This window comes from Hippocampus bargibanti, linkage group LG19 (assembly GCF_051943395.1).
Source record: "Hippocampus bargibanti isolate YZ-2025 linkage group LG19, ASM5194339v1, whole genome shotgun sequence".
In the NCBI taxonomy this organism is placed as follows: domain Eukaryota; kingdom Metazoa; phylum Chordata; class Actinopteri; order Syngnathiformes; family Syngnathidae; genus Hippocampus; species Hippocampus bargibanti.
In genome coordinates this window covers 11989616-12010677 of record NC_142752.1, presented here as the reverse complement: position 1 = coordinate 12010677, position 21062 = coordinate 11989616, and the positions used below count along the sequence as shown (strand labels likewise).

The following is a 21062-nucleotide window of genomic DNA, read 5'->3' as shown; positions in this document are numbered from 1 at the left end:
TTCAACACTTGCTGTACCCTCTTTGTGACATGAAGCAGTTTTAGATGAAAGAGGAGAGGATCAAAGCATCATTTTCAGCAGTGGATCATGGACGTCATGGTGGAAAGTTAAATGTTGAAAGTAAACACACAGCTGTAGCATCCATTGACGAGAAGAGATTGTCTCACATCTCCTGTCCCAGATAAATCCGCTTCAATTCCAAGCCGCGACAGTTCCACATAGGATTTCGGCGCCTTGCACTGACGCTCCTTTTTTCTTATCGCGGGTTCCTCAAGCCATGCATCCATCCAGCCGCAGACTGTCCAACAGCACCGACCCTTTCGTTGAACAAAGCGGTGCTGCTCATGACAGCCGCAAAAAAAGCACAATCGCCCCAGATGTGTTCAGCGATGACAGTCAAATGCCACAGACATTCCTGCCATTCAAAAACAGTACTGGCATATTCATGCTGCCGAAAAGGCGCAACCGCTCAGCACACTCCCCTCCTTGATGAATGCCGTGGCCAAAAATGTTGAAAAAAAAATCATATGCGTTCCACACAACGCACAACAACACAAAGTGACAAAAAAACACAAAAACAAGACAAAAACAGCAAAAAAGCAAGGCTCATGAGCGCACTTGCTGACGGCTGCCTACTCGGGCGCCATCTTGGAGAAAAAAAAATAAATACCCGGAGAAAAACCAAACAGCCAGGTCGAGATCATGCAAACTCGATACAGCAAGTTTGGAGCCAAAATTAAACCCTGTACCTCAGCACTGAAGTCAACGGGCTAAAATTTATTAGTAGTAGTGGTGGTGGCGGGAGCAGTGGCTGTAGAGGTCGTAGGAGTAGTACTACTAATAGGAGTAGTAGCAGTATCATTAGTAGTAGTAGCCGTAGTAGTAGTAGTAGTAGTAGTAGTAGTAGTAGAAGTAGTAGTAGCAATAATAGTAGTAGTAGCAGTCGCAGTAGCAGTCAGAGAAGCAGTAGCAGTAGTAGAGTTCAATTCCCAATTGAACACTCTAAATTCTCCCTAGGTGTGAGAGTAACTGGTTGTTTGTCTCTGTTTTCCCTGCGATTGGCGATCAACCAATTCAGGCTGTCCTCTGCCTCCTGCCCGAAGACGGAAGATTATTATTATTGTTCTTGTTGTTCTTGTAGTTCTTGTTGTTCTTGTTGTTGCTGTTGCAACTTTATGCTTGTTTTGAATACACAATTTTCTATGTGTTCAGTTTCAGTCTTCTATTCAATTGGGAGTGGATACAAACATCTTCAAATCTATTCTCAACCCTCCCCCCAACCAAAAAAAAAAATACCCAAATGGGATCACGTATATCAGTTTATATCAGTCACTCTGGATATTACTTTTGCAAGCATACTTCAGAAATGCAAATTCACGTACGAGAATAGTGATGATGTTACTGAGCCCCAAAAAAAAAAAAAAAAAAATCATACACACACGCACATACCTTCTCTTTTGCTGTTGTGCAGGCATTTGACTTTGGGTAAATTGGTGAGAAGTTGACAGTCGCTGCCTGAAACAACAACAAAGACAGCAAAATGAAACACATAAAGTGCTGTGTGTCTTGTTTGTCATAGAAAGCAGCTCAACAATGAATTATTAAAATGAATGACAAGATGAGGGTTGACATGGAGTGCGTTCGCTGCAAACTAAAATTCTCATCCTCTGTTCCAAAAATTACATGAGGATTGAAAATACTGCAAAGAGCATCAATTTCATTGTTTACACGCAGGATCTGTCGTTTACATTTGTGTGTTCTCCCCTGATGGAAGCATTGCGCAACTTGGTCAGAGTTAGTGTACTTTCTTTTGGGGGTTCACTATTCCTTGTGGTGAGAATGTCGCGCGTCCCCGGGGACGAGTGGTTGCAGCTGGATGACCGCTACGCTCTATGACCGCAAAATAGATGCTTCACTTTTCACCTGAATGCTTGCACGTGTGTGTTTGTGTGTCTTTCCCAATTGAAATGAATGGGAGTGCCATTAATCCGTTCTACCATCTCATCATGGGGTTTTTCAATGTGAAAAAACAATGTAAGAAAAAAAGAACTGTGTAATATGTGTTGTATAAACATACAGTCTTCTTCTTTTCCTTTCGGCTTTTCCCTTCAAGGGGTCGCCACAGCGAATCAGTAACCTCCATCTTCAGAGGTATGATACGCATGTTTGTTTTGGCCAAGCTTTTACGTCGGATGCCCTTCCTGACACAACCCACTGTATTTATCCGGGCTTGGGACCGGCACAAGAAGACATATGTCCCTTTGTGGCTACAGAACAAGCAACTCGCTCAGTAAAACGCTCCCAAACAGAAAATGGTCATCAGCACAGGGGATAATACTAATTAAATAGAATTAGAAATGTTATTTTCACAGTTTCAATTGTACTGGTCATTCTGGTGTGTATCTCAGAAATTAGTGGCGGGCCTTCAGTAGTGCTATGTCTGAAAATATACAAACTGAGAAAAGTGTGGTGTGATTTACTACAAGTCCACTAGAGGCTAGCATTAGCCAGGAAATAACCGACCGACCTTTCGTAATACAATGATACCTCGGTTTACGAACCCTTTGCCTTACGAACCTTTCGGTTAACGAACGTTAAATTTATGAACAATTTACCTTGGCATACAAACTATTTTTGGGGATTCACACGGAGCGCCACAATGAGTGATGTGTCATTTGCGAACGAGCCCGTTCTCCTAACAAGAAAATGGCAGCTGACTTTTTTTGTCCTGTATTCTCCGCCCAGTCTTCGGTTAAAGACACATGATTGGTCAATAACGGAGCAGTGAGGGGGTGGGGGTTTTCAGACAGAGAGAGAGAGTGAGGCCGTTCTCCAAAAATAAATTGGCAGCCGACTGTTTTTGTCCTCTAACAACGCAGCAGTGAGGGGGGGGTTAAACATTAAAGAGACTGGAAGACGACAGAGAGAGAGTGACAAAATGGATTTTAACTTTGATAGTTCAAAGCCAGAGTGTAGACCGCAAGGTTAAAATATCCCATCAATCAGGTTCCACAAATACCCTGCACAAGCCATCTGTACACTTGATGCAAAAAGCTATCAACCCAGCTAAACAGAACACAATTGATGAAGAATAAGGTAAAATTATTGCAGAGAAAGCACCTACAAGGGATCATTCCTCAAGATGGTGAAAGAAGAAGGTTACGTTCCTCATCAAATGTTTAATGCTGATGAAACAGGCCACTCCATTCCATCAAGCCATCAACGACCATCACAAAGGTCAATAAAACGACTTTATTATATAGTACAGTTTATTTCTTTAATTATAATACCATAGCATAACATTAGCTTAACAATACAGAACAATTAACAATAACTTAACAATAGCACAGCATAACGTTTATTATACATAAAATAAGGTATATTTTGCGTAGTTTTAAGGCTTTGAAAATTAGAAAGTAGAAAATGATGTGTTATGGGGACCTGGGAACGTTTTATTCTCATTTGAATGGTTTCCTATGGGAAATTAATATTTGGGATACACACTTCTGGTGTTACAGACTCTGTCGGGGAACCAATAAAGTTCGTAAGACAAGGTATCACTGCAATATCCATTTTTTCTTCAAAAGTCAGTCTTGAAAATGGCTTTGACAGTAAATCTCCAACCAAATCCATTTTTTCTCTCCACCTTTTGGTTTTTCCAAGTTGGCGTAAATCTTGGGATTTGATGTTTAAAAAAATAAAAAAATAAAAAAGGGACATGAAGACAACAACTTGGGATCTTCACAGTATTTATTGCCCCGCCTTACACACCCTCTGATTGGCTGTTGGTAGGTGGCCAATAATGACTCTCGTGATCTTAAATATTTCAGAGTAGGATATATTGTCAATAATAATAATTATGATGGTGTGTGGGTGTGTCCACGAGGAGTCCATGTTACATTTCCGATATTTTCGGAGTGTTTTTTTATTTTATTTTTGTTTTTGGCTATATTTTGGTTCATAGTAGAGAGCATATGACATGAGCTTTGTTGTATTGTCTGATGACATATGTTCCTGCACCATGTGTGTGTGTGTTTGTATGACTAGTATTGTGAGGACCACTAACATTTTATACCATACGTTTTGAGGACATTTTGGCTTCTCGAGGGTCTATATATGCATCTGTTAAAGTTTCAGAGAGGTCCTCACAAATTCACCAAAAATTATTTTTTTGGTGTGTATTTTCATTTCATTTCGATACACACACTTTTTACTCACTGTGTGTGTTTATGTGTGTGTGTTTGAGTGTGTGTGTGTGTGTGTGTGTGTGTGTGTGTGTGTGTGTGTGTGTGTGTGTGTGTGTGTGTGTGTGTGTGTGTGTGTGTGTGTGTGTGTGTGTGTGTGTGTGTGTGTGTGTGTGTGTGTGTGTGTGTGTGTGCTTACCATCATCACTGAAGTCGTCCACCAGAATGATCTCATGGATGAGATGAACAGGAGTTCTGTTTAATACACTGAGAGAAAGATATTGTCACACACAAACACACGCACTCAGACACAAACAAAAAAATCCACAAAGCTTAAGAATCCGTGGCACACCGTTTGTGTGCAGTCATGGAAAAAATTCAGACTAAATTCCGTCATTGGAAATATGTTGGCTTTCTGTTGGATGGGAAAAAAATATTTCATTACACCTCAAGATTGAGACATCAAAAATTCATAAGTTGCAAGCGCCAAAATGAGAAAATGTCTTTTTGTCCAAGCATGGCTTTTATTTTCAATATTTACACTCGGCTTAGGCTGCCGCTGGCAGATGGGTGGGCTGGGGTTGTGGGGTACAAAGATGACAGGAAGAGGAAGGCTGAACATAATAAGTGGGTTTCACGTCCCATTTATTATGTTCAATGGGCCGCAAATCATGATAGTGCTGATATGAACATAAACAGAATTCAAATTCCAATGTGTACAACATGAACACAATAAATGGCTTCCACTCTTACAGAGATAGAACTTAAAAAGAAAGCTTGGATTCTGATCAGAGATGGGCATTTCATCCCTGGATGGATGGACGTCCATTTTTGGGATGGATGATGATAATGTTTTTGTTAAAGGTCGGACTAAGTGGGCCTTAATCGTCCCTAACCAGTTTAAGGATGCGGTGTCAGGAAACAAAAGAACGAAGCCAGACACTGTATTTTCCTTTTTTACAGTATTTTTCTTGCAACACACCCACCTAATGTATGGTCAGAAAAAATCCATTGACAAAAAGAGATTATCTCATATCTTCCCATCCCACGTCAATCCGCTTCAATTCCAAGCCGCGCAGTATGTTAGTGAGCTGTATTGTGTTAGAACTGATACAATGTAGAGCGCTAAAGAGTACAGAAGGCACATGTAACCATTTTGTACAGCAACAAATAGTTTGTATAGTTTGTTCTCATCTCATCTCATTTTCCGTACCGCTTATTCCTCATTAGGGTCGCGGTGGGTGCTGGAGCCTATCTCAGCTGTCTTCGGGCACGAGGCGGGGGACACCCTGAATTGGTTGCCAGCCAATCGCAGGGCACACAAAGACGTACAACAGTCACTCTCACACTTACACCTAGGGACAATTTGGAGTGGTCAATCTGCCTGCCATGCATGTTTTTGGAGTGTGGGAGGAAACCGGAGGACCCGGAGAAAACCCACGCGGGTCCGGGGAGAACATGCAAACTCCACACAGGGAGGCCGGACCGGGATGCGAACCAGCGACCTCTGCACTGTGAAGCCGGTGTGCTAACCACTCGACTCGCGGGCCGCCCTTTTATAGTTTGTTGAACATAAAAATTGCAACCCAGTTGACTCTCTATGCGTCCATATGCAATTAGGATGGAGAGCATCACTCCAGCGGGCATCACACGGCGGATTAGTTTTTTTGGATAAGCTCGCCTTGTCGAAATATGACGCTAACAAGCCGCTTGTGATTGATCAAATTATATACATAACCTGTATTGGTTTGTACTGAAAAATAACCATTTAATGGAATATATGCTCTATGAAGATATGTACATGTACAACTGGAGAGAATACTACATATGTTACTACAAAAACGTTTGTATGTACCGTTGTTCGTAACTTGAATGTTCGTGAGTACGGGAGTATTTTTGAGTTGTGAAATACTAATGTTGGATTGCTTCTCACTTAAATATTAAAGATATTGAGGAAAACATCTGTGGAAGCCTGACATTGAACCTGCTCATTTCAATCAGGTGTGTTGCAACAAGGAGATTTGGCAAACATGCAGGAGGGTGGCCCTCCAGGAATAGGAGTGCCCACTCCTGTACGAGATGGAGCGAGGCTAAAGGGAATACAATACAACACAGCTTTATTTACAGAGAGCCTTCACAACCACTGCAGCTGGAACAATGTGCTTAAAAGGACATTTAAAATATTATGTCCAATAAATGAGAAGAATGGCCTATTTCTAAGGCCCATCTGATTATAAGGTGCACTGTGGGAGTTTGAGAAAATCAAATACTTTTAGGTGCGCCTTATAGTGTAGGAAATATGATAATTTTTGTACCTGCGCCACACAAATTGACACCCTGGCGAGTCAGGTGGTGACCCTGTGACAAGAGGGAAAATTATCCCTCTCAAATTTAGCCTGTTGGAGAGAAGAAGCATGGAAGCGCCATGCTAATCTCATCGCCCGACTTCTCCCACAACGCCTCTGTCAGCTCTGATGAGACGATCGATTGTCAGATTGCGGCTTGATTAAATATCGACAGTGAAAGAAAAAGAGCGAGATCGACACAGCATTTATTTTATCAAAGGCGAATGCCAAGCGTGTATGAGGAAATAAAGCCGGCGGCTGCCCCCCCCCCCCCCCCAGCACAACCTCATCCCCGCATGCCCAAAGCTGCAACGTGAATCTTTATCCCATTAAATTGAAAGAGACAACACAGGTTTTATCTTTTTCTTTCAGCCCACCGTTACTAAATTACTAAATTAAAATATTAAAGGATTAGACACACAAAAAAAAAAAGGATTCTAACTATTCAGGAAAGTTACACACACACAAAAAATCCACTTTTTTTGCTGATCTCAACTACTTTAAAGGAGAAATTGTGACGGTGTGATTTTATATCAGTCCTTAAAGAGTGGTGCGTAATGCATTGCAACCCCGCCCCCCCTCTTAGCATCGCATAAAATGTGACTGAGGGGCACGTTTTCTTTGTTTTTTTGTTTTGCTGCGTTCACTACAGTACGTGGCAGTGGTGATCACATTTTGTTTTCGCAAGGAAAATTGATGCACATCAAATCTTTGCTGTTACAGACAAAACTACAAGAATAATGTTCTGTTTCATGACATTTTTACTTGTTCTTTTTTCATGTGACCATGCGACAGAAAGGGTCATTTAAAATGTGACGGACAAATAATCACAATTACAGCCTACACTATTTTATATCAGAATAACAATTAGAATTAGAATCATCTTTATTGGCCAAGTGTGTACAACATACAAATAATGTGTCCCCCGGTGTCCTCGAAATCTTCATCAAGGAGATCTAGCCTTGGACATCATTTAGTACTTGATTAACTCCTGCCTTAGACAGAATTTAGGACTTGAAACTCCCTCACAGGAAGAGCTCATTAGCCAGGTTATAAATCTATCAGTTCATGGAAAATGTTTTATTGCTTACAGCTGTTGGTGCTTAGAACGTCCAGGGTTGTGGTATTCTAATAAAGAAAAATCTAAAAATCACTCTAATTTGCATATACACTCAATAAATAGCTTGGCAGAGGGGTGCAGAATTCGGCCGTCTGTCATGAATGACTTCATCCCCTGCCGGCAGTAAAAAACGCTCCTCCTGCGTTCGAGCAAGAGTGTGCGACCGAACATCTCTGACAATGGCACATCTTTGACTAAAGGGAATAAACACATACTTACTTACATATCGACTAAAGGTAATAAACATACAGATGAAGCGATAATTGACATACAAATGAAGCGAAAGTTCATTTTGGGGTCCTGACTCTAAAATGGGGGAGACATATTGCCCAATAAACTCATGTGAACTTGCTGTGGAAGCATATAATTCATGATGACACACTGAACGACCTCTCTCAGGAGTATCCCATCAGTGTTTGACCCTCCACGTGGTTACAGGAGCGGTTTATGAAAAAAATGTTTTTGGAGACTGCTTGTAATGTTACAAAGACTGAGCCTGCAAACACCTGAAATACTTTGTGTTAGCGGCTGCATTTAAGTAAAGAAACACAAATTGATGTGTGTATTTGTACGTGTGTGTCTTTTCGTGTTTATCGGTGAGGAAGCGCCAAGAGAGGTCGAGAATCAAACATTGCGTCTCTGCCTCAGCTCATAAATTATGGAGATACGAAATGTTCACACGGCGCAGTGCAACGCTCGAAAATATCAAAATGCCCAAAAATTGAAAAAGGGGTGATTCTAAGAATAAATCTCTTGAAGACGGTAGCATTTGCTCGTTAGCTCACTTACTCACAGTCTGTGGATGTGCCAACGCTGCAAACTCACCAACTAAAAATAAAAGGCAGCAAAATAGTTGCTCGCAAGTCAACAAGACTCACATAAACACACACACACACACATACGCACACACACACACACACACACACACACACACACACACACACACACACACACACACACACGCACGCATGCACAAATTGGGAAAGTGAGGCAGAGCACAGGGAGCACCGTGTCCCAAAGAGACAGATTGTCTTTTAATTGGTTGAAAACTGCAGCGCTTTAAGAAGGCCTGCAGTAGAGGATTCAACACACACACACACGCACACACACAATGTCCTCTGTGATCTCGGAAGGAGTCAGTCCCAGCACACTCGCTGCTATAATGAGCTGAACTCAGGCCAGTATGTGCGTATGTGTGTGTGTGTGTGTGTGTGTGTGTGTGTGTGTGTGTGTGTGTGTGTGTGTGTGTGTGTGTGTGTGTGTGTGTGTGCGTGTGTGTGTGTGCGTGTGCGTGTGCGTGTGTGTGTGTGTGTGTGTGTGTGTGTGTGTGTGCGTGCGTGCGTGTGTGCTTGTGTGTGTGTGGACCTGCTGATTCCATTGAAATGAGGGAGAAAAGAAAGATGGTGCACAGATTGAGGGTCAGTGAAGTCTTTCCGTGTGTGTGTGTGTGTGTGTGTGTGTGTGTGTGTGCGTGCGCGTGCGTGCGCGTGCGTGCGTGTGTGTTGTGTTACATACACACATATACAAAATATAGACGATTTTCTCCACAATGTGATCGAGCACATACACGTCAATGTCCACCCCCATCTCTCATTAACTCACACCCTGGAAGAAGAAAATATTTTGCACCCCCCTCAACTCTCTGCCATCACTCTTGTCGCGATTTGCAAGGTGGTGATGGTGGTGTACCCCAGAAAAGCAGGGAAGAGGGAGAAGCAGGGTGTATTTGACAAATTAGATTAAAATGAGGTCAGCAGGAAATAAATCTAAAACATCAAAGTCATCAGAACAGAAAGGTCCAAAGTATCAAACAAAACCATGAATAAAACTATGACAAGATGAAACAAACCTGACAGGGAGAAACAAACAATGACCCGGCACTCAATGGTTGTGCGGGGAGTCCTTTGAACTACAGTGATACCTTGTTTTACGAACCCCTTGGCTTACGAACTTTTTGGTTTACGAACGTCAAATTTATGAAAATTTAACCTCGGTAAATGAACTATTTTTCGGGATACACACAGAGTGCCACAATGAATGATGTGTCGCTCGCAAACGAGCCCGTTCTCCTAACAAGAAAATGGCAGCCGACTTGTTTTTGTCCTCTATTACCCGCCCCGAGACTTCGGTTAAAGCCACATGATTGGTCAAGAATGCTGCAGTGGGGGTGGGGGGGTTTACAGAAACACAGAGCTGCAAACATTAAATAGATAGACAGAGAGAGTGATGCCGTTCTCCAAACAAGAAAATGGCAGCCAACTTGTTTTTGTCCTCTATTCCCCGGTACCAGTCTTCGGTTAAAGCCACGTGATTGGTCAATAACGCAGCAGTGAGGGGGGCGGGGTTAACATGAAATATACAGGCAGATGACAGAGAGAGAGAGTGAGAAAATGGATAGAAAACAGTGAAATTTGGACTCGTTTCAACTTTGAGTGAAAAGGCAGAGTGTAGACTGCAAGGTTAAAATATCCCATCAATCAGGCTCCACAAACAACCCATCTGTACACTTGATGCAAAAAGCTATCAACCCAGCTAAACAGAACACAATTGATGAGGAACTAGGTAAAATTATCGCGGAGAAAGCACCTACTACGCATCATTCCTCAAGATGGTGAAAGAAGAAGGCTACGTTCCTCAAAAAGTGTTCAATGCTGATGAAACTAGCCACTCCATTCTATCAAGCCATCAACAACCATCACAAAGGTAAATAAAACGACTTTATTATATCGTACAGTTTATTTATTCAATTACAGTCCTTATGGAATTTGACTCTCCTTCCAAACAGCAATTCACTCCATCTGACCTCCACCCATCCTCTGCCATCAAGCCATCAACAACAATCACAAATGTAAATAAAATGACTTTATTTTCCAGTGAAGTGTATTTCTTTCATTACAATATCAAATTTATTAGACATAAACTAAGGTATATTTTGTGTAGTTTTACGGCTTATTTAGTTGAAAATCATGTTTTATGGGGACCTAGGAACGGATTATTCTCATTTTAATGATTTCCTATGGGAAATACATTTTTGGGATACACACTTTTCACCTTGCACACTTTTCGCCTTACACATTATGTCTGGGAACCAATTAAGTTCGTAAGCCAAGGTATCACTGTATCCGCAAAAATGTGTGTATGTACCGTTGTTCGTATCACGCATGCTCGGAAGTCTGGGGGCGTCTGTAAAGGCGTAGCGTGCGTACCTCCTGACGGTGCGCAGCAAGGTGGAGCGTGCCTCGTTGTGAAAGGTGATGATGATGGAAGTTGGGGGGAGCTTGGCATCGTAGTGTAACGAGCTGCACCTGCACGCAAAAAAAAATACATTAAAAAAATGGCAAACAGTAATAGTGAGTGGGACGTTATCTACGTAAATCTCTCCCGCCCCCCCAAACCCCCACCCACACATACACACACACACACACACACACACACACACACACGCACACACACACACACACACACACACACCCATTCTTTCTCCTGAAGTGACACACGTGTTAACGCTGCAGAACATGAATTATAAATGAGCAGCAAAGCTCATTAAAAAACATCGCACAACAATGGGAAAGTGGAGGACGGTGCGGCTGGATCAGCACACTTTTGTTCGCACACTTACAAAAAAAAAAAGGGACAGACACGCGCACACACACACGCACACTCACGCGCCCGCATTTGCACACACGCGCATTATAAAGAGGACATTGGCCTTTATCATGAGATTGATGGATCGTGAACACTTTTTTAACAAAGCAGCTGCCTGCCTCACCTGTGGCCTTTCTACTCTGTCAGTGTGTGTGTGTGTGTGTGTGTGTGTGTGTGTGTGTGTGTGTGTGTGTGTGTGCGTGTGTGTGAGTGTTTGTATGACTAGTCTTGTGAGGACCACTAACATTATATACCATAAGTAGTGAGGACATTTTTGACAAGTGAGGGCCTTTTGGTCGGTCCTCACTGGTTGGTTTTTCATTCTGAAGGCTTCTAAAGCAGGGGTGTCAAACTCATTTCGCATCGTGGGCCACATACGGCCTAGGGAGATGTCAAGTGAGCCGGACCATTAAAATTATACCATACTCTGCTAAAAATAACAAAAATATCATGTCTTTCCTTTGTTTTGGTGTAAAGAAGCACAAGTACATTGGGAAAATATTGAAATTTAATGAACTATCCTTTCACAAAACATTTCATGAAACACCTCATATTTCCTTAGACAAATGTGCAATTTTACTTTTATCATTCACAAATATGCATTGAAACTGATCCCACTGATTGTACAAAGGCACAAAACTTTAATTGGTACTGAAAAATATAGTAATGCACTTTGAGATTAAATGAGACTTTTAAAGAAGTGAATTTTTAAACCACTTACACATACGCATATAAAATCTAAATGTAATCCCTGCGGACACCTCACAAACTAAGGAGAGTGATTTTAAATGTGTAATGAAGAAAGTGTTCGCCTGTCCACTAAAATCTGTAAACTTCATACATGAAACATACATACACATACAATACATACTGAAAATTTATGGAGTTGTATAACAGTAGAATTCCATCACACAACTTTTGTTTTGAAACTGCTGACGAACATTAAAGTGCACATTTTTTAAATCACCACAGGAAGGATTCATCTTCACAGAGCTGTATTCTTTCATGCAAACAGTATCTAAGGCAGCATTTTAAAGGTGTTAGTCTAGTCTGGACTTGTATTTGTTCCTGAAACTTGGCATCTTTTGGCCTGTACAAGTGCATCAACACCAGGTGTCATGTCCTGACTAGCTGTCACTTTCAGAATGTCATTCAAGTGCTTGTTTGTGAGCCTTGAATGCATTTTTGTTTTATTGATATTCATCACTGAGAAAATTTGTTCACAAAGGTAGGTTGTCCCAAACATGCACAAAATTTTAGCAGCCACGGCTGTTAATTTGGGGTACCCTGGTAGTAGATACTTATAAAATCTGTCCAGACCTACAGAGGCAAATTTGCCCTTCAAGTCTGCATCACACTGCAAATCAATTATCTCTCGCTGAATTTCGACTGGCGGATCAGAAGCTTTAACTGTGAAAGGTGAGCGAAAAACTGAAAATTCTGTCTCAAGTTCACCAAATACAGTGAGACCTCACTTACGAACGCCTTATATTACGAACTTTTCATCTTACGAACGCCAAATTTATGATAATTAAAACTTATAAAAAGCACTATTTTCATATTGCACACCCACCCCGGCTGGTCCATCAAGCACACGACCTTCGGATCTGGCGGAGTGATCTTCGGCGGAAGCACACGACCGAACAGCGCTCCAGCCGGCGCTACTTGCCACACCCCCTCTCATTGAATGCACACGTCGATCGCCTACTTAGAACTTTTTGTTGATAATTTTACTATGATGGGACCGACAAAAAACCACCACAGGTTTGTGTTCAGACCAAGAAGACACAAAGTCGCTGAGAAGAAGGAGATAACTGAAAAACACGAACGATGTGTGCGTTTGTGTGATTTAGGGGCCGAGCACAGCTATGCTAAGTCAACCATTGCTATCACTCTCCGGAACAGAAAAGCCATCAAAGATGCGTCTGTTGCAAAATGTGGTTCCGTGCTCTTAAAGCGACAGTCTCAGGCGACAGTCTCAGGCAATCTAAGAAGTTGAAAAACTTCTGTTAATTTGGATTGGAAAAGCACCTATAACGACAGCGTGAGTAAAGCTATTTCATGCGAGAAAGCACGGCTAATTCACGCCGATATCGCCATGCGCCAACCTGGAAGTTCGGCGCTTATTGAGGATTTTAAAGCCAGTAACAGAACATCTGAGGAGGAGATGGCTGCAGCATCAAGTGAGCTCATAAAGGCAATGCTGGCAAAGTGGAATGATGTGCAGGCTTTCACCGAACAGTTCCATTCAGAAAAGACTGTGGCTATGACAATCATCAACATAATGAACAATAATGTGATGCCTCGGCTTCGTAAGACCTTACAAGTCAGAAAGCAACAGGTGTCAATTAAGAGGTTTTTAATCAGCAAAAATGATGGGGAGAGTCTCCAAAGAAAAAAGAAGAGAAGCCACACCAGAGATTAAGTTGTGTGGAAGGTGACTCTCCTTCCATAAGCCATCAACGACCATCAAAAAGGTAAATAAAACTGTATTTTACAGCACAGTTTATTTCTTTAATTACAGTCCTCATGTAATGTGCATCTCTTTCCAAACAGCAATTCCCTTTGACCTTCGACCTCCAACACCATTCCATCAAGCCATCAATGACCATCACAAATGTAAATAAAGTGACTTTATGATACAATGCAGTGTATTTCTTTCATTACAATACAATAGCACATTTATTATACATAGAATAAGGTATGTTGTGTATAGTTTTAAGGCTTATTTACTTGAAAAGTATATTTTATGGAAATGGATGAGAAGGTTTCTTCAGCTGTCATCTGTACAAGTTTGAAGGTTTCGGACGTTTCGCCTCCTATCCAAGAGGCTTTGTCAGCGAACTAAAGTCTGACTGGTCGTATCGGCCCTATTTATATAACCCTAATGTCCAGCCATGGCGGCGTCGGACACAGCTATGATAGGTCCCTACTCTCAGGTTGGGGGGAGCAGAGGACCACTCCCTGTGGCCCCACTGATTGTTCCGACATTCCTGACTAACGACTGGCCCATTTCCCCCACTCCCACCGGTATTACCTCATCAGCATTACGAATGTTGTCTAACCTGTTTTGCCTAAGCAGGCTATGACGGTAGGTATGAACGATCCAAATTGAACCTCACCCCACCAGACCGGTTTAATGAAGGATTTTGTTGTTTTATAAGAATCGCTTCTTTTACCCCCCTTTCAAACCATCTATGTTCTTTTGCTAAGATTTTAACCTCATTGTCGTCAAATGAGTGGTTGCTAGCTTTTAGGTGCAAATGTACTGCCGATTGAGGCCCACTTGTATTATCCCTGCGATGTTGATAAAGTCTTTTTTTGAGAATTTGTTGAGTCTCCCCAATGTACTGCTCTTTACAATTTTCATTCTTATGGGATAAACTACATTACTTTGTTTTTCATTTGGTAACCTATCTTTTGGATGCACTAATTTTTGCCTTAACGTGTTTATCGGTTTGAAATAAGTAGGAATTTTGTGTTGCCAAAGGACTATTTGTAATTTTTCACAAACTCCTGCAATGTAAGGTACTGCTACTCCTCTCCTTTTTGTATCTTGAGAATTATTGGTTTCATTCCCTATTCTTTCTTTCTGACATTTGTTGAATGACCACTGAGGGTACCCACAGTTAGTGAGTGCTCGCCTGATATGTTTTGACTCCTTTTCTCTACCTTCAATGCGAGTTGGTATAAATTTAGCCCGATGCTGGAGGGTTCTGATAACTCCTAATTTGTGTTGTAAAGGGTGGTTAGAGTCAAAGTATTGGTCAGTGTGGGTAGCCTTCCTAAAGACTTCTGTTTTTAGCGCTCTGTCCTCTTTTATAATTACTTTACAATCCAAGAAGGCTAGTTGGTTCTCTTTAATGTCCTCACGAGTAAATTTAATGTTGATGTCTACAGAGTTGAGGTGATCTGTGAATGATTGAATTTCTTGTTTTTTAATTATGACAAAAGTATCGTCCACATATCTAAACCAGTGTCTAGGTTTTGTCCCCGGGAAGGATGTGAGGGCCAGTTTCTCCTTCTCTTCCATGTACAGATTAGCCACTATGGGTGAAACTGGTGAGCCCATAGCACAACCATGAATTTGTTTATAAAATTTCTCCCGAAATTGAAGATACGTAGTATTAAGGCAGATTTCCAATAATTTGCAGATGTGATCCGCTTTAAGTTTGGTTCTTTCATGCAGAGTAACGTCCGCCAGCAGTCTCGTCCTCACCACTGAGACTGCTGCTGGGGTTGGGACAGATGTAAAGAGAGAAGTCACATCGTATGATGCCAAAGTTTCCTCAGGTTCCAATATGAGGTCTTTGATCCTCTCTACAAACCCTGTTGTGTTTAAAGAGTTTGATGTTTCTCTTTATTTGTAAGTAGGTAGATGCTAATGCTATTTTGCTAGCAATTAAGTAGCTGGCTTTTACCGCTGCTTCACTGACTTCTCGGCACCGGATGAAAGTTGACTGCTGTTTCCTGAGACCTGCCAGCAATTCGTTAATCTTTTCTCTTCTTCTCAGTTGTCCTTGCAACCCGTCATATCTTTCGCTGTGATGAGTCTCGTAGTGGCGTCGAATATTATATTCTTTCAATACCGAAACTTGTTGCAAACACACCAAGCACAAAGGTCTTCCGTGCATCTCTGTAAATAAATAGGACATGGTCCATTTTTCTTTGAACATTCTACACTCCTTATCTCCTTTTCTCCGTTTGGATAATGACATTTATGACTAATGAGGGTGTAGCGGAGAGGTAGAGACAAAGGTATTAACAACGTCGTAACAAGCAGCAGATGGCGCATTGATACCGTCTGCTGTTTTCAGTCTGTCTCAGTGATGCGGCTTGTCTTCTAGTCTGATGGAAAGAGTGCGCCCCTTAGCAGATAATCCATGAATTGCAGCAAATTAAAAATATTAATTCCATGTCTTTTATGCATTTTTTCCACTTTCAAATTATCCTGCGGGCCTGATCGAACCTCATTGGGGGCCGGTTCCGGCCCTGGCCGTATGTTTGACACCACTGTTCTAGAGGGTCTGTATCTGTTGAAGATTCAGAGAGCTCCTCACAAATTAACCCAAAATATTTTTTTGGTGTGTATTTTCAATTCACTTGTATACACACACTTTTTACTCACTGCGTGTGTTTATGTTTGTGTGTGCAGGGTTAATAATAAGAAGAAAAAAAATCATACCACAAAAAGTAAAACGATATTCAAACCAAATTCACTACAGGGGTGAGGACTTTCAATGTACCCATGCAGAAACCAAACTCCTGCTGTTATGTGAATTTCAAGTCCACTTTTTATTTCTTTGTTTTTAAAGAAGTTGAAGTGGGAAATGGTCTGACATTTAGTGTTCAAATGGAACACTAGTTCTTCTCTAAACTTATCAGCACGGGTGTCATGATCTGGTTGGCGACCAACGGGTGGCGCTGTCGGCCCTGCCTGCACCTGCACAGGTGCTGGTCGTCCCGATCAGTGGCGGACTGCCACATTCGGATTGGCGCTGTCAGCCCTGCCTGCTGCCTCGCAGGTGCTGGTCGTTTCAGTGACACTCAAAAGGACTCCGGGCACAACCATTCGCTGTTGTGTCATTGTTGTGTGCTTTGTATGCTATTGTATGCATTGTATGCTGTGCTTGTGTTTGGCGGACTTTTAATCTTGGTTCTCTTTTGATACTTTGTATTTTTTTCTGTATTTTTTTCTGTTCAGATGATTTTGATGTTTGAGATTTTGTTCCTGCTGACTTTGTTTCAATACAATTTGTCAAAGACAACGTCCTGCCTGTTATTTGGGATCCGCAACCACCATCACCACCTTGAAAAATGTGACAAATGGTGGTCCTCACGCCTTATCTGGAGTTATCAGGACCTCACAAAATCATTGAAACAGGAATGTGAGTGTGTGCGTGCGTGTTTGTGTGTGTGTGTGCGTGTGTGTGTGTGTGTGTGTGTGTGTGTGTGTGTGTGTGTGTGTGTGCGTGTGTGCTATACGGTGACCTGCTGAAGTGTCCTTGAGCCCGACACGAAATGGGAGCTTGTGCATCATGATCACCCGACCGTGAAATAAGCCTATCAGGGGATCATTAAGCAGCAATTAGGTTTTTTTTGTTTGACAAGATAAAGGTAGAAAGCGGGGAATGCAACAGCTCAAAAGGTAACAACAGTAGGTCGCACAGGTCACAAATTAAGCCTCAAACTACGCTATAACCCTTGAGGCAACAGATTGAACACAGCGGTACTATTTGGCACACAATATAGTAGGACTCAGAGTCACAGATTCTTTATCCTCTGCAAAGAATGATTTGTATTGATGCTGTTATGATAGTATGTCTGTCTACCTGGCTCCTAATAGGCTACTTCTGCATGTCAGAATCAGAATCATCTTTATTACCAAGTATGTAGAACACACAAGGACTTTGTCTCCGGTAGAACATGCTGCACTAGTATCATCATAAGAAAAATGGAGGCACTATACAGTTCTATTAGGGTTACTGTTTAGAGATTTAATGGCTTGGGGGAAAAAACTGTTTAAATATCTGATGTATTTGGTGCGTATGGATCGGTAGCACCTGCCTGAGGGGAGTCGCTGAAAAAGGTGGTGGGCAGGGTGCGGAAGGCCCAGTAGGATTTTCCGCGCCCTTGTTTAGATTCTTGCAGTTTGTACTAAATTCGTCAATTATATATTTCTAAATATTTTGTTGAATTTTATACAGACAGAATAAACGGGAACCAAGTACACCATAACCCTTGAAGCCATAGATTGAATAGAGTGGCACATAATGTAGCGGTACTCACAGTCACATTTTCTTTATCCTCTGCAAAGAATTCTTGGTGTCAGTGCTGTATAGATTATCCGAAGGGTTCACCCAATGGAAAATGTTAGTGTGGGCATTTTATTTCATTGTCTGTCAACCAGCCGTATTTTTCTGTATTCTGTACGATTTGTGCACAATTTTAGATGTGTACGGCATCCAAGAAAGTATGTACGGGAAACGCAAAAATTGTTAAATATAATTTTGAGATAATTTTGATTCCGTTTTCGTCATTAAATATAATGCAGTAATATTAATTATTACAAATGTTAAAAAGACTGCTTTTTAACTCATGTTAAAAAGCAGTCGACCACCAAGAAAAGTCCGTGTGAAAAGTCTCAAGAAGAGAAAAACCTTTCGAGATGACAAGTGGAATTTTATTTTGAAATATGTTAAATTAAACATTTTACTGATTTTTTTTTCGCCGTAATACCATTAATATTTTTTTATACACATTATACATTGTAAAAACACAAATTATAATTCTTTTGTTTTGCTGTGGACAAATTGAATTTGTCCACAGCAAAAAAAAAAAGAAAAAGGCAAAAAAGGCCACAATGCTCTCGTCTACAACAAAGGACAGTCAGTGATACCTCAGCTTACGAACGCTTTAGCTCATGAACTTTTCGCAAACATTTTACAAACATTAAATTTGTGAGAATGTAATCTTGGCAGACAAACTAGTTTTTGGCGGACGACCCAAACCACACAGCGCCACGGTGGCTGGCGGACTAGTTTTCGGCAGATGAACACTAAACCACACGGTCGAACAGCGGCACGGTGGCTGGCGAACTAGTTTTCGTCACTACCTTTCTGCAGTGCAGACGTGGTTTGTTATGGAGTGGAGTACTTTTGCTATTATGGGACGTGTGGCTAAAGGTATTTCTGTGTTGTCTAAGCAACGGTCTCCGGCAATAGAAGAGGTTGAAAAACTTCTGTTTAATCTTTCAGGTAGCCCTCAGTGTGTTTCCAAAGAAAATGAAATGTGCTTGCTTGGTTGATTGCGGCTGTGTCATTAGGAAAACGAAACGAATGACTGTTGCTGTTGTCGAAGGACAGATCGCCATGACAATGTTGTTTGTCTCTGCGGAGAGAGAGCATCGCTGTTATTTCTCAATGTTTTGGGGGGGAAATGCTGCTCCACGCTATTTGCAGAGGGAGCTGAAAGGGCTGCCGTACTCCCCCTCCCTTCTCCCTTTCCTCCTCCACCCCCCTTTCAGCTTCCTATTGTTTCGCAGCCTCTTGCCAAGAAAGAGACTCTCCCCACTGTGTATATACACACACACACACACACACACACGCGTATATATTTCTCCTATCGCATCCCATCATGCACCTCTGTGCCGCCATCTCCACTTTTGCCGCACTTGATTTATGCAGCAGTTCCAGCCCAGAGCAGCGATCGGGAGATAAAAGCCGACCTACAAGAGTCTGTGTGGCGCGCACACACACACACACACACACACACACACACACACACACACACACACACACACACACACACACACACACACACACACACACACACACATTAAAAACGCGCACACACACATTCTTGTTTCAATGGTTTTGTGAGGTCCGGATAACTCCAGATAAGTAGTGAGAACCACCGACTTCTTTAAAAATAAAGCAATAAAAGCAATAAAACGTGGACTTGAAACTGAAATAACAGCAGGAGTGAGGTTTCTGAATGGCTACTGTAGTGAATTTGGTTAAAATATTGTTTTACTTGGTACGTGGTATGAACTTTTTCCTTCCTGTCATTAAACATGTCTGTGTAAGCTCTCGGTCGTACAGGAGTGGTCCATCGATGAGAAGGTTTCTTCAGCCGTCATCTGTACAAATTTGAAGTTGTGTTGTACAGGGGAGACTCAACTAATCTCAAAAAAAGACTTTATCAACATCGCAGGGATAATACAAGTGGGCCTCAATCGGCAGTACATTTGCACCTAAAAGCTAGCAACCACTCATTTGACGACAATGAGGTTAAAATCTTAGCGAAAAAACATAGATGGTTTGAAAGGGGAGTAAAAGAAGCGATCTGGTGGGGTGAGGTTCAATTTGGATCGTTCATACAATAGCCTGCTTAGGCAAAACAGGTTAGACAACATTCGTAATGCTGATGAGGTGATACCGGTGGGATTGGGGCAAATAGGCCAGTCGTTAGTCAGGAATGTAGGAACAATCAGTGGGGCCACAGGGAGTGGTCCTCTGCTCCCCCCAACCTGCGGGTAGGGACCTATCATAGCTGTGTCCGGCGCCGCCATGTCTGGACATTAGGGATATATAAATAGGGCCGATACGACCAGTCAGACTTTAGTTCGCTGACGAAGCCTCTTGGATCGGAGGCGAACCTTCAAATTTGTACAGATGACGGCTGAAGACACCTTCTCATCGATATCATTAAAAACGCACACACACACATAAACACACACAATGAGTAAAAAGTGTGTGCATCTGAGTGAAATGAAAATACACACCAAAAAATCATTTTGGGTGAATTTGTGAGGACCTTTCTCCTTTCTGAAACTTTAACAGCTGCATATATAGACCGTCTAGAAGCCTTTAGAATGAAAAACTTGTGAGGACCAGCCAAATGGTCCTCACTTGTCAAAAATGTCCTCACTATGTATGGTATAAAATGTTAGTGGTCCTCAGACTAGTCATACAAACACACACACACACACACACACACACACACACACACACACACACACACACACACACACACACACACACACACACACACACACACACACACACACACACACACACACACACACACACACACACACACACACACACACAACCACAATGGAAAGCACAGATGCACTGACAACGTTTGTGCTGACAGATGACTGATGTCGGAGCTGATATGAACCCGCTCGCATACTCTCCAAGCATCATGCTCGGAATGAAGAGACAGGAAGTCCCTCGTGAGAAAGATGAGGACAACGCTACC

The 21062-nt window shown here is 41.9% G+C and overlaps 1 protein-coding gene across 2 annotated transcripts in view; it reads right to left on the bottom strand.

Moving 5' to 3' along the window:
• Window positions 1-21062, bottom strand: part of galnt14 (UDP-N-acetyl-alpha-D-galactosamine:polypeptide N-acetylgalactosaminyltransferase 14 (GalNAc-T14)) — a 155756-nt gene that overhangs the window by 39242 nt on the left and 95452 nt on the right. For both annotated transcript variants that reach the window (XM_089021906.1, XM_089021907.1), the window contains exons 3-5: window positions 10856-10954; window positions 4384-4451; window positions 1450-1515 (exon numbers count right to left, since the gene is read on the bottom strand). In XM_089021906.1, the coding sequence (XP_088878032.1) occupies window positions 1450-1515; window positions 4384-4451; window positions 10856-10954 (233 nt within the window). The remainder of the gene's footprint in view (window positions 1-1449; window positions 1516-4383; window positions 4452-10855; window positions 10955-21062) is intronic.